We start from the raw sequence: 14,077 nt of genomic DNA, 5'->3' as shown, positions 1-14,077 counted from the left end.
CATTCCAGACGTACCTGGGATTGCTTCAGGCCTGACCGCTCACCTTTCTCAGTGGCTCAGATGGGACGGGTGTGACCTGGAACCTGAGGCTGGCGCAGTGGCGACTTGAGGAAGTGCGTGGCGAGCACCGGCTAGTGCCTCGTACGTGGCCGTGTGTGTGCAGGTCGAGCGCGGTGTGTGAGCCTTCCTGGCCCGCTTCCACCGGCAAGTGAGGAGTCCCGTCATGACATCTTTAATAAGGTGGTAGGTGGGACTCCGCTCAGCGTCCATAAGGTAGCATTTTGTGCGGTGTTATTTTAGAACCCGTGTTAGGTTGACTGACGGCAGTCTTCCAGCCTGAAATTGGCTTTGGCATTTGTGTACTTGCAGATATCTTTTCTCCTGCCATATGACACACAGATTTGGATCTAAGAATAAAGATTGGTGGAGACTGAGGACCAAGCAATTGACTGTTATTTTCCAGTCCTCTCTGATGAGGCATGCACTTCCTCCCAGCTGGTCCCCTTCACCACCTCAGACTGTTCTTGTCCTTGAACCTGTTCTCTTCCCTCGAATTTCAGGACAGAGAGTGTCTCACTTTCCTTAACTGAGCAGCAGAGGCTGAAGAGCCGTTGCGAGGTCCACATCTCTAACCTTCTCGTCGTATGGCCTTGGACGGGTTGTTTGACATCTCGGTTCTTGGTCTGGAAAATAGGCCTGCTAATTTCTGTTATCCTGCGAGCTCTGGGAATGCAGTTTGCCTGAGGACTGTGGGAGAACGTGCTTGAAAGCATCATACATCCTAGAACGTGCAAGCAGGGCTCCTGCCTCCCTTTTCCTTCTTGGGAGACCTTGCTGATTTCATCATTCAGGGTCCCAAGTATTTCCCGTTTTCCTCTCAGGTTCCTTCTCTTCCACTTAAAAAAATTAAAAAGGATAATAGCTTCATTGAGGTATAATCCACATATTATACAGTTTATCCATTTAAAGTATATAGTGCAGTGGTTTGTCTTGTTTTTGGACACACAGAGAGTTGTGGAACCATTACCGTAATAAGTTTTAGAACATGTTCATTATCCAGAAAAGAAACCCTGACCCATTAGTGGTCACTTGCCATTTCCCCCCGTCTGCCCTAGCTGTAGGCAACTGCTAATCTGCTTTCTGTCTTTCTATGTTTGCCTATTCTGGATATTCATATGAATGCACTCATACGGTGTGTGATGTTTGGCGACTGCTTCCACTCAGCGTAATGTTTTCAAGGTGCATCCGTGCTGTAGTCTCTGTTAGTACTTCATTTCTTTTTATTGCCAGATGATAGTCCATTGTATGGATGTAGCACATTTAATTTATGCATTCGTCAGTTGATGGTCATTTGACCTGTTTCCACTTTTCAGGTATTATGAATAACGTCACTGCGAACGTTCATGTACTACAGGTTTTTGTGTGGACGTGTGTTTTCATTTCTCCTGGGTGAATACCTAGGAGTGGAATTGCTGGGTCAGGTAGTAACTCTATGTTTAACCTTTTTTTTTTTTCTTTTTGAATTTTTAAAAAAATACTTATTTATTTTTGAGAGAGAGACAGAGTGAGCCTAGGGGAGGGGCAGAGAGAGAGGGAGACACGGAATCCGAAGCAGGCTCCGGGCTCCGAGCTGTCAGCACAGAGCCCGACGTGGGGCTCGAACCCACAAACCGTGAGATCATGACCTGAGCTGAAGTTGGACGCTTAACCACCTGGGCCATCTGGCGGCCCTCTGTTTAACCTTTTGAGAAGCCACCAAACTGTTTTCTAAAGCGGCTGCTCCTAGTTTACGTTTTCACCAGAAACATGATAGTTCCAGTGTTTCCACGTCCTTGCCAACACTTGTTATTATTTTGATTATAAGCTGTCCTGATGGGTTGGGAGTGGCAGTATTTCACGGTGATTTGATTTACATTTCCCCGATGATTAATGATATTGAACATCTTTTCATGTGTTTTTGGCCATAACTCCATCTCCTTTTGAGAAATGTCTGCCAGATCCTTTGCCCATCTTTTAATTGAGTTATTTGTGTTTTTTGTCATTGAATTGTAAGAGTAGTCCGTATATTCTAGATTTGGTCCCTTTCCCCAGCTTTTGAATATATTTAAAATTCTCCACACTCAAAAGGCACCCCCATTTGGCCTCTTAAATTATTTTTTGTATGTTACTTCCACGAATAGTTGAGTACCTACCGTGTTCTTGTGGTGAAGGCTGTGGATAGAGCATGACCAAGAAATGCGGAGTTCCTGAGCGCTGGAGCTTGTAGGCCAGGGCAGAAGACAGACGGGTAATTGCACAGGCAGTGTACCGCCCAGTGTAGGGGGCGGTGTGCGTCCTTAACAGAGAGACCTGACCTGGTCTTGGAAGTCAAGGCCCATTCTCCCGAGGGCGCTCTGAGTCCTAACGTTGTATTGGGATTACGCGAGGGGTGGGGGGCGGCAAGAAAGAGTGTTGTAGACACAGGAGGCGGTGTTGGCCAAGGCCCTGGGCTGGAAAGAACACAGACACTGAGGAACTGATAGAAGGTGAGTGTGTGGGCGTAGGGAAGCAGGAGAGGGGCAGTGACTCTGCGTGGAGGCTGTGGTGAGGATTTTGACCTTTGTCATAAGGGAGCAGGGAAGCATTACAACAGTTTTAAGCAGAGGCCAGGAATGGTAGGTTTGCCTTGCCTGCCGCAGTGGGGAGAGTGGACTCGAAAGGCCAGGGCTGGATGGGGGAGGGCGCTCAGGAGGGGGTTGCCGTGGCTAGGTGAGCACCAGCAGCGTCTTGGGGCTGGTGGGGGGCGAGGAGGGCCGAAAGGCCTCAGAGACCACTCGGGGGCAGGGATCCGTGGAGCCCGGCGAGTGGGGCGCGTGGGTGATGAGCGTAAAGGGCAGTCTGATAAGGACTCGCGGGTTTGGGACGCACGGTGAGGGGATGGTAGCGTGATTCACCCGAGAGTGTTGAGGCGGCGTGGCTTTGGGGCAGGGTCTGGGGTGGCGCGAGCGAGGGGCTGAGGGCTGGGCTGGCCAGTGGAAATGAAGGTGCCCGAGCCAGGCGGGTGGGGAGATCTGAGCCCGCCCGGGCGGTAGCCAGGGAGAACTTCGGTGGGAGGTGGTTCTGGTGGCTTCGCAGGGGCGGGAGGCAGGTTGGCTTAGACCGAGGGGCGGGGCGGGGGGAGGAAATAGAGAAGGAGCAAGAAGGTGCTCCTCAGAAGATCGTGTTGAGGACAGGACTGCCGTGTATTGAGCATCTGCCGTGTCCGGAGACGGTGGGCCAGGGCCAAGCAGGTGTCGACGAGGAAAAGCTTGGTGGCGGCCAGTCAGACGAAGAACCTGCCAAGACACGAATTCTGCAGACCGGGAGATAAACTTAGATGCCATTGTAGGAACCGGAAGTGTGGACGGCCAACTTGAATCCTGTCGTACGAGGTCGGCCTGAGAACGTGTTGCCTGCGTGACCAGAGGACGTATATTCATTGTCCTTTTCGTGTGTCTCCTCAGGATGCCAAGAAGTCCCGCTTGCCCATCCTGATAAAAGCGTCCCGGTCATTGGGAAATGTGTACCGGCTCCCCGCCACCCAGGAGCTGGTGACCCAGCTGCAGGGCCAGGTCCTGGAGCTGCAGGGGGAGCTGAAGGAGCTTAAAGTCCGCAACAGGCAACTTCGGCAAAAGTTAATTCTGGCTGAAGCGATGACGGAGGGGAGGCCAGCGCCAGACAAAACGCTCCTGAAAGGTAAGCACCGGGAGAAATGTGTTCTCCGTGCGCGAGACAAACGACCCGATAGAGCTGCTCGAAATGTCAGCCTTGTTGTGCAGAACTGCGGTAAGCTTGAGTATAAATTTTATGAATTACAGTGATTAATCTTGACTCTTGACAAACACACAATCAAAGGAACACAATAAGGGAAATGAATCTATTGTTTTCATTTATTCTGGAGTCCGCGTGAAGGGGACTTGTAAGCGCTCGCGGGTCTTGTGAGGTCACCGCTGCCTTCACTTGGGGTGGTCTGCGGGTACCCCGGCTGTGGGATGATTTCAATCTGGGTTTTTGTGTTTTTTTTTTTTTTTTTTTCTGGCTTTGTCTGTGGAAGCCTCAGGCATATGGGTAAGTCACGTGTGTAAGCGAGAGTCCTCGTGGTGGGGTTTTCTAGAATGTCCAGGCTACATCACTTTGGGTTCCTGAGGGCTAATTCCCAGCCCTGTTGGCCTTACGTCTTCCTCTGGAAGTGACCTGCCTCCCCGCCCACTTTGAATCTGCGGTTTCTGCACTCGTGGGAGCCCCCAAAATGGAGGGCCCCTGGGTTAAGATGTGTCCAGGTTAGACTGCATAGACTCGGAGGGAGCGTGTGAGATAGCGTCCCCTCGGCCGGAACAGTGACAGTGGTTTGGGGCCACCACCCCTTCGAGAGTCTGAAGAAAGCTGCCAGCCGTTACCAGAGAGCAGTGTAGGTGAGCACACAGGTAGTGTCGTACCTCGTTTTCAGAGGGTTCGTGAGTCCGCAAAAGCCCACGTGCACTCCTGATTTTGAACTTCTGCTGCAAGCAAATGATAGCAACACCCAATACCAAGCAGTCTTTGATTTATCTATTCAAAAAGCAGTGGTTACATCCTCCTGTGTGCCCGGCACCGTTGTGGGCCCTGGGGAGATCGTGAACAAAACAGGTGACCTAAGTGTGTGGACAGCTTCCCTTCCTGTTGTGGGGAGGAAGACAATAAGCCGATAAGTGGACAAGCTGTATGTGAGATGGAAGGTGCTGTGGGGAGAGAGAGAAAGCAGGGTCAAGGGCATGGGTAACGTGGAATGGGGTAGAGTTTGCTACCACACATGGAATGAGCCTCCCTGATGAGGGGACATTTGAGTGGAAAACGGGAGGAAATGAGTGGAATCGTCAGTCAGCTTGGAAAGTGCGTTTTTGGGAGAAGGAGCAAGGGCGCAGGCCCTGACGTTGCTTTGAATTTGGGCAGTTGGTTGAGTAAGAAGGCCAATTATGTGGCTGGAGTGGAGTGAGAAAGAGGAAGAGGGAAAGGGGTCAGGGAGGCGCTAGGAGGTCGTTCTAGGGCTTTGTCTTTTGCCCAGTTAAGACGGGAAACTGCTGGAGGGTTTGGAGCGGCAGAGGGTTTGGAGCGGCAGAGTCACATGACCAGACTGCAGCTTTATAGCCGGGCTGGCAAACTGCGGCCTCTGGGCCATCCATGCTCGCTGCCTGCCTTTAAGTTTTACCGGAACACAGGAACATTCCTCCGCATCCTGTCTGTGACTGCTTTTGCGCTCGATAGCAGAGTTGAGTGGTTGTGATGGAGGCCGTGTGGCTCACAGAGGCTAAAATATTCTGTATTTGGCCCTTTGAGAGAAGCGGGCCGACCTGTGCTTTAAAGGATCACTTGTAACGTGAGCCATCAAATGATGGAGTTGTCTTGCACTGAGGTGGGGAAGGCCGCAGGAGAGGCAGGCGGAGGCGGGCACTGGGTGTCCGGTTTTGTCTGACTTGAGATGCCTGTTGACCATCCCCGTGGAGATGCCAGGTTGGCACTCGGGAGATGCAGGAGTCTGGAGTCGAGGGGCTGGATCTGGTCTGGGCCTTTGAACTTAGCAAATGCCAACCTGTTGCTGGTCTTTGGAGCTCTGAGGCTTGGAGGGCTGCTGAGCAGACCCTGGGACTGAGACTGGACTGTAGTGGGTGGAGCCCGGACGGAGAAGGAGCAGCCAGAGAGGCAGGGAGGGAGCCACGAAAGGGTGCCATCCAGAAGCAGAGTGAAGAGCAGGCTCACTGTGCCAAACATTGTCAATAAGTAAGGCAAAGATGGCGGAGTGGCCTCGGGATTAAGGAACAGGAAGCCCTCACTGGTGACCCTGAAGGGAGCTGCGTCCCTGGCGTGGCCGGGCCTGCCTGCCACAGGTCCCAGAGAGGCAGTGGAGGAGAGGAACCGAGACGGCAAGAAGAGACGGCTGTGAGGGATTTTTACCGTAAGGCGGTGTGGACAGGCAGGGCAGTTAGGAGCCGCGTTGTCAGGGAGTCTCAAGGGATTCGGTGGATCGGGACGGTGGGGACTGCGGCAAGGTGGGTAGTCATGGCTACGGCCTGGCAGCGTGAGCCGCAGAGCTGGAGTGTTCAGGGAAGAGATCATGATCTGGAAGGGTCCGCGAAGAGTGAAGGCACCTAGGCTCTTCCAGGTCTCTGTGATAACAGGGGTATGTGGGAAGGAAACGTCCAGTCCTGGGGGCGCTGCGGGAGAGGCAGTGTCGGGGCGCCGTCCAGGTCCTTGGAGCAAGGGGCAAGGTGCATGTTCAGGGAGGAGATTGAGGTTATTCGGGATTTTGCCATCGAGGAGTTTGCTTTCTGGGGTGGGAGACTGCATCCGGTTAGGGGATGGCCAGGGTGGTTCAGGGCTGGGCCGTGACCGGGAGTCTTGGGCTTCCTGTGTCAGTGATGAGAGAAGCGCCTGTTGTTTATTCGGCCTCACTGCCCACTTTAAATGCAAGACTAATTGATTCTTCTTCACAGTCCTCGAGGCAGGAATAGTCATTATCCCCGTTTGTCTGTCGTTGAGGCCACAGTTTCAGAGATGAAGTGACTTGGCTACAGTCATACTGCCACTAACTTCCGGCGGTAGATTTGCACCAGCCTGCCTGATTTCGAAGCCTGTGCCCTTTACTGCTTCATAAAGCCTCGTGTCTGATACCTCGCGTATGGATTTTCTGATGATCTGTAGTGTATGGTGTTTTCCATTTATGTTTAGGTTCTCGGGTTCACCTTAGTGGAGGTTTCAAGATAATTGGGGCTTTGGCATACTGCTCTTTCCTTCCCCCCTCCTTTCCCACTTGGTTTCCTTCCTTCCATCCATCCATCCATCCAGACATCCATCCATCCATCCATCCAGACATCCATCCATCCATCCAGACATCATTCATGCATTCCCTGAGCACCTGCTGTGTGCCAGCCTCGTGCACTGGGTGTAGGAGACAGACAGAGACAGAGAGACAGAGGAATGAGATAGTCTCAGTGCCTTCTGAGAACTCCCTGTCCAGTGGGAAGGGGGCAGATAATTAAACACATCAGTGTGGGGCAGAAGCTGGGGGCACTTCAGGGAGGAAAGATTTGCACGGCAAAGGTGACTCAGCCCAACAGAGGCCCTGGCACTTTGCCCGGAGCTTGCCGTATGCACTTACCAATGTTTTTGTTTCTTGCTGAGACACCAGGGCGCCTCAACCAGGTGCTGCTCTCGCGGTTTCCCGGGAGACCCCCGAGGCCTCTCTCTTCCAGGGGAAAAGTGGGCATGAGTCTATAGAATTCATTTTCTCACTCGTAGTTTTCTGAGAGCCTAGACTTAAACCATTTCAGACAAGCTGCAGTATATTTATGCTTTTTATGTCCTGTTATGGCAGCTCGATAGATTAATTTTATCTTATAAATTGCATTTTGCCTCCCCAGTGTTTTTATTTTCCCCGTTGTATCTTTGTGTTCTTCTCAGTTGCTTGGCTAAGTTTCAAGTCTACGGTTTTATTTATTTTTCCTTCTCTTCACGAACGCCTGTAGCCCAGCCCCTTGTGGGAGCAGCCTACCAGGACAGCCCAGGAGAGCAGAAAGGAATTAGAACCATGGCCTGTGTCTGGAGAGACAAGGAAGGGGACAGTTATCAGCACACCAGCCACGAGACCGGTCGGAATTCAGCCTCTGTGTGTGTCGAACAGCTTCCGTGTGCCAGGCACTCCTTGGGGTCTTGTATAGAAAAAATTGTCACTAAGCCCTGCAACAGGCTTCTTAGGACATCATCATTATTCCCACTTCACACGTGAGGAAGCTGAGGTTTTTAGAAAGAATTGATCCAGGTCACCCAGCTGGTAAGCGGATAGACGAGCGGAGGTCTGGTAGACTGTGTGTCCGAGCTTACCAGTCCGTCTGCCACGCTTTCCTCCCAGGCCGTGGACTGGGTCCTGGCGGGCATGGTACGTGCTCTCAGGGACCTCACAGCCCAGCAGGCAGGCAGGTCTCTGTGTGGTGCTGGCTGGGTTAGGTTAGGTGTGCCCCACCGGCCTCCGGCTGCCCAGGACGGGGGTAAGAGGTGAGCCCGAGCTGACTCCTGGTTTGTGGGGTTTGTCAGGCAGGCCGGTGGGAAAGGTACAGAGACATGAGTGAGGTCCCAGGCAAGTCACATCTATTTCTTCTTGGCAGTATAAAGTATTCTAAGCATACAGAGAATCACAAAGGGTGATAAAAGAATATTCATGTTCCCATTCATCCAGAATGAATAAATGCTTACATTTTTTCTTTTTACCTTACATCCATTCCCCTCTGCCTTTGTTAAAAAAAGGAGTCACCTTTCATCTGGACCTAATTCACTCCATAAGAAATAATTATCTTCAGGAATCCTAAATTTGTCATGGGGCGGCTATGAGAACACCGTCTCTGGGGAAGTACTGAGTTACGATGTCCGCTTCCCCGAGGCCTCCAGTCAGTGCACTGAATACCTGGTCACATGCTTCTGAAGGTTGTGGGCTTTGAGGAGAACGCCACTCTATCAGGCAGTAAAGTACTCTTAGCTGAATTGTAGAAAGTTCCAGAGCTGCAGTATTTCCTCTAACACAAATAAGTGGTCCTGGAGACATCTCTTGAGTTCTTGGTCACAGCCAGTTGGTTACTAAAGGCTTCGTGTCGAACTGGCACTTTCCTTTTCCCTCCCAAATCCCCATCATTGGTGACCTTCTTTCCTTTTTCTGAATGTGCTTCTAGAACTTTGCACGTGCTGTTGCCCCTGCCTGAATTTCCCCCCTTCAGTTGAGGCCTAGCCGAGGCCCCTGTCTTTTAGGTCTCGGCTTAGGTGTCATTTTCCAGGGAAGGCCTTCCTGAATCCCTCAGTTATTTAGACACTCCTGTTGGCCTCCCAGGTTTTGGTCTGATTCCACAGATGTTATTGGCCTTCACACTGAGGGTTGAGGATTGCCCCTCCCCGCTCGTGCACCCCTGCTACGGGAGACTCCAGGCGTGGGAGGGGTAGACACATCAGGAGGCGGCATTCAGAGCTGGAGGCAGGTGGCCAGGCTTTGAAGGAGGGGCTGTGCTGCTTACTCGCCCTGACCCTGGGGCAGGTTCTTACCTCTCTAACTAAACCTCGAGTTCCTCTTCTGTAAAATGGGGATACTGGTGACGCCTCGCTGGACCGTCGCGAAGACTAAACGGATATCGCAGGCGAGGTGCTTGGCGCTCGGCGGTAGGCCAGGTCCTGGCATAGTTATGTGTCCCGAGGCCTTTCTGAATGTGCTTCTAGAATTTTCTAGAGCCTTCAGGCTCACACCACATACTACAGCTTGTGATCCTCCCTGTCCCACACCCGCCGTGCAGTGATTTCTGATGAAATATCTGCCTTTGGCCCTTCATCGAGGGCTGCTGGGCCGCGAGTGGCAAAGCCACGCTGCAGAGCCCACGCTGGGCCGCGAGACGTGCTGGATACCGGCCTTGGCACTGGGCCACCGCCTCCTCGCTGCTGCTGAACACCAGGTGCTGTGGATTGGGGGCGCTTCCAGAGTCGAAGTTACGAATGCTGAGCGTGTGAGTGTGAGACTGGTCGCGCCGTAGGGTCAAAGCCTCCAGTGGAGGGTAAGTGTTGTGTGAGCGGGCACACCGTCCCCACCATCCTGAGATGCACGTGCCCCTAAACGTCAGAGCCGGCCGCGGTCTTCACCACGGCAGGACATTTGTGTGGGTCTTACGTTTGTCTCTGCCTCATGATTACTTAATGAAAATCATCAAAACTGATCATTATTCCCCTGAGTGAACATTGCTTCTTGCCATGAGATTCCGCTGTCATGAGGTTGTTATGGCAGAGATACTTCCTTGACTTGGAAGGTGATCTGCTGGGGAAAAGGCCTGCCGAGATGTCTCGCTCTGTCTCTGTCTCTTACACTCATTCAGCCGGCGGTTACTTACTGAGTTGAGTCCCTTGTCTGCCCCAGGCCCCGGGCCAGGCCCTGGATTGCAGAAGGACATGCCTGCACGTGAGAGAGCGCGGGGACTGGCGACAGTCACACATTTTGTGCAGTAGAAATGCTGTGCGGGGAATGCTTCCTTTAGGTCATGGAGCAGCTGCTTTCTAAAATAAAAAGAGTTATTTTATGGTATTTGCATCGTGAACAGAGAGATAAGAAGGGGCTTACAGCCACGAGGAACAGTTGCGGAACCCAGAAATTGGAATATACAGTCTGCCGAGGGTTCTGGTGCGCTTTTCCTTCTGAGGGCTCCCCCAGGCCCTGCCGTCCAACCCGCACGGCTGCTTAGGCAGCGCTTCCCCTGGTCCTCAGCCCCGGCTCACGGGCCTCCCGCCTCCTGCCATCAGCATCTCTTCCATCTTCAGACAGTTTCAGGGAAGCAAAGACTGTCAGCATTAGCTGGGCTCCTTTACCACTGCGAGCCAGATGCTTTTTGCAGAGCTGTTGTGCCGTGTGATCCTAAGAACACAGCAAACACAACCCTTCACAGTAAGCGATGTTCTTTCCATGCAGCGCGTGAAGCGACTGAGGCTCAGAGAGGTTAAGGAACTTGCCTAAGGTCCCGCAGCTAGTAAGTGGCACAGCCAGAGTGGGAAACCAGATCTGTTGGATTTTGAAGATGGGTTTTTCTCCTGTATTCTGCTGCCTCCTAAGTATTCAGCAACCCTTCTGTCAAGCTGAGGCTTCCCCAGACATGGGGTAGTGTGGTATGTGATTAAGGACAGGAGCTCTGGACTTGGGCCTGAGCTTGAAGCCTCATAACAGGCACCCTAGGCATCTTTTTGGGGAAACTGAGGCTCTGGGACGTTAGATTACTTGCCTAAGGCGATGGAGTCAGCAGGTGGCAAAGCTGGGTGTGAGCCCCCTGCTCTTTGGTTTCAGAGCTCCGCATTCTTTCTCCAGCACCGCCCCAGTGCTTAGACAAGTTTGGCCGCACATCTGGGGATTTAAACTAGCTGTCAGGAAATATTTCCCGGCAGGGTCGTGCATCAGTGAAACGGCTCACTGCGGGGGACATTGTGGCACCTCCTGGAAACTGTTAGACGTGGAAATGAAAAGAAGGCTCCCATCAGGGATGGGTTTTAGAATTGCTGCTCTTAGTGGTACTTCATGCACTCCCCGATATCTCTCAGGCCTGCACTGAGTTCTGGTCTGGGCTAAGGACTGTACCAGGCACTGGGAACGTGAAGGTGAAAGGCCAGCCCCTCCTGGGAAGGAGGGAGAGAGGAATCCAAATAAACAATTGCTAGGTAGATAAATAAGCAAGCCGATGTAGTTCCTCTGGCAGCATCCTGCACGTGGAATGTTTGTCCCGGGCAAGACGCATAAGGGGCCGTGGAAGCACAGAAAGGAGGCACTGTTGTGCACAGTTTGAAGATGGGCTTGCAGAAGGAGAATTAGATCTGGATGTTGGAGGGTGAGTAGGAGTTTGTTGAGTAGGTGTAGAGGACCAGGCATATTCCAGGCAGAGGGAACAGCACGTGCAAAAGCATGGGGGCACAAAATAGCCTGGTGTGTGCAGGGAATTCTAGCTAATTTAGTAGGGCATCTCCATAGGTGGTGTGAGGGGATATTCCTGGGAAGCCTGCCCAGAACTAGATCGTGGAGGGTCTCAGATGCTGTAAGAGGGCGTTTGGGTTTGATCCTCAGGATAGTGGGGTTATCGATGGATTTTCGGTGGGTGTTGGTGGTTATCATGGCCAAGCTCACTTTTCAGACTAGTTACTCTGAGGAAGAGGGTAAGAGGAAGGACTAGGGTCAGAGAGGCTTGTTAGGCTGTGGCCGCACAGGGCCGGGGGGGTGGCTTTCGGCAAAGGAGGTACTGATATACGCATGTCTGATTTGCAGACTCTGAAATTTACCAGCCCGATGGCCTTGCCGTCTTGCCAACGTGCAATGAGAATCCTTCTGAAGATTTTCCGGGCCCGACCTCAGTAGCTACTTACTTGAGTCAGCTTCCCACTAAAGTCAGCGTGATTGGGACCCACCGGTCGGAGAACGTTGACACCTCGGGTGATGCAGAAAACTTAAAACAGAAAATCTGTGACTTGGAAACTGAGCTCGAGGGCTACCGGAATTTCTTATTTCAGCTTCAAAAGCACTCCCAGTGCAGTGAGGCCATTATCACAGTTTTGTGTGGGACAGGAGAAGCGGCCCAGGATGCCTTGAACAAGCCCAAGGGTAGTGCCGACGAAGAAGAAATGACCTTTTCAAGTTTGCAGCAGGTTCGGTATGTGAAACACATGAAGATCCTTCATCAGCTGGCTCCAGAGGTGACCGACGGTGGGCTGCTGGAGGGCCTCAGACGGCAGCTGGTGGATCAGGAGTGTCAGCTGCAGAAGGAGCAGAACTTGAACGTGGAACTTTTCAGTGAAATCCGTAACCTGCAGAATAGGTTCAGAGATCTCTCCCCCTCCAGGTACATCCCACCTCTGCTTCTTCCACGGTGGCAACCTGCAGTTCCCCCACGTGGCCTCTAGGTCGGAGCCTGTGAGCGAGGGGGGGGGATGCTGCTCGGTGGGTTGTGGTTGTGGGTTGTGTGCCGGGCAAGGCTCGATGGTGGGTTTAGGGCAGGTGGGCCCGATGGAGAGGTGAACGCGAGGCCACAGGGAGCGGTGGCCGTACAGTTCTTGTGTTGTGTCTTCCGGAATTGGCAGAACAGATTTTGCCCTCCTCAGGCTGGGAACAGGGTGAAGGTATTATGCCAGCCACTCGGGGAATCCTGGTACATTTGCTGAACGGCAGTGTTTCCTCCTGGACCCCGTTATTGGCTTTTACAGCGGGGTTGAAACTGATGTCCTAGCTGGGGTAGGAAGGATATAAATATTTCCCGTATCTTTACCCTTTAAGGTCATCTTAGAGAAATAAGCCTGTGTTGAAAGAGAAGAATTCTTACGTCATGTTTTACGGGCATAGATAGGTACAGTTTTGCTTTATGAGATGTGACAAAAAAGCGATCAGTTGCAAAGTTGACCTTCATTCGTCACTAATTTGAGACAGACACATTATTCTAAATTGTCAGGAGCCAGAGCGAAGTTTTTCGAGCCTTCGCAAACAGCAGGCTGGGAGGAAGCTTGCATTTTATTGAAAGACAGTAGTGTCAGATGCCCGGGTAGGCACTTTTCTTATTTAATCCTCAGCATCGCCCGGAAAGGTGGTGTTCCTAAATATGGATGAGGAAGTGGAGCCTCGAAGAGGCCTTCCTGACCGAGCAGATGGCCCAAGGAGATGGGTGGTGTTGCTCAGAGCTGTTGCCAGTGCGCGAGCCCGCAGTGTCCTGCCTGAGCACCCCCCGCCCCCCGCCCCGTGTTCTTCCTCACCCGCGAGGCCTGCCCCACCTTCAAGGCTGACGTCACATGGTCTGTACGTGCACGCTCACCACCAAAGGCGGTCAGCAGCCCCACGTACTGCCCTCATTTCAGGAAAAGGGGGACACGTTGAACTGAAGGGTCAGCATCTTTGCCGAGCCACACTGGGGCTGAGTTACTGTGGCCACACTGTATATGAGCCACGTTTTGCTTAACTTGGGTTTTTCTCCGTGCCTCGGAGTACTGGTGGGCTCACACGGGGGAAGACAGATCCGGCGTCAGGAGAGGTCGTATCGTGCGATGCAGCATGGGCTTTGAAGGCGGGCTGTTTGAGTCCGAAACCTTCCCCATTTAACTTCGCGATCTCAGAGTCCGTTTCCTCACTGTAGACAAGGAGGTTCATACATTTGTTGAAAGATTGGGAGGAACGGTTAACTTATAAAAAACACCTAATGCAGTGACCGGCAGATCATAGACCCTCCATAAATGGTAGTTAGGATTATGATTACCCCCTGACCTTTGGAGAGGAGAGAGTCCCGATTTTGTTTTCCTGTGTCAACAGTTTCTTTTTTCTTCTTCATGGGAATTTGTGGCGGGTCCTCTGACCCTTGGAGCACTTGTTTCTATAATTCAGAATAATATTTTTGAGGAGTTTATGGAAACTAAATGTTCTCCCGAGTTCTTGCCAGTCTGTACTGTAATTGGGGGCTTTATAAGGTTGAAAATAGCGCAGGAGAACCTTTGTTCCAGCGTTTGTGGGTTGTTTTGAAATCGAAGGAGTGACCTTACACACTTCCAATTTTTC

The 14,077-nt window shown here is 52.1% G+C and overlaps 1 protein-coding gene across 1 annotated transcript in view; it reads left to right on the top strand.

Moving 5' to 3' along the window:
* The window catches only part of CDK5RAP2 (CDK5 regulatory subunit associated protein 2), a 169,608-nt gene that overhangs the window by 112,268 nt on the left and 43,263 nt on the right, over nt 1–14,077 (top strand). The window contains exons 24-26 of the mRNA XM_042965100.1: nt 3,483–3,714; nt 7,518–7,640; nt 11,813–12,383. Coding sequence (XP_042821034.1) covers nt 3,483–3,714; nt 7,518–7,640; nt 11,813–12,383 — 926 coding nt within the window. The remainder of the gene's footprint in view (nt 1–3,482; nt 3,715–7,517; nt 7,641–11,812; nt 12,384–14,077) is intronic.

Source organism: Panthera tigris, chromosome D4 (assembly GCF_018350195.1).
Source record: "Panthera tigris isolate Pti1 chromosome D4, P.tigris_Pti1_mat1.1, whole genome shotgun sequence".
NCBI lineage: Eukaryota > Metazoa > Chordata > Mammalia > Carnivora > Felidae > Panthera > Panthera tigris.
The sequence above is the reverse complement of the archived record's forward strand: the minus strand, read 5'-3'. Positions and strand labels throughout refer to the sequence as shown.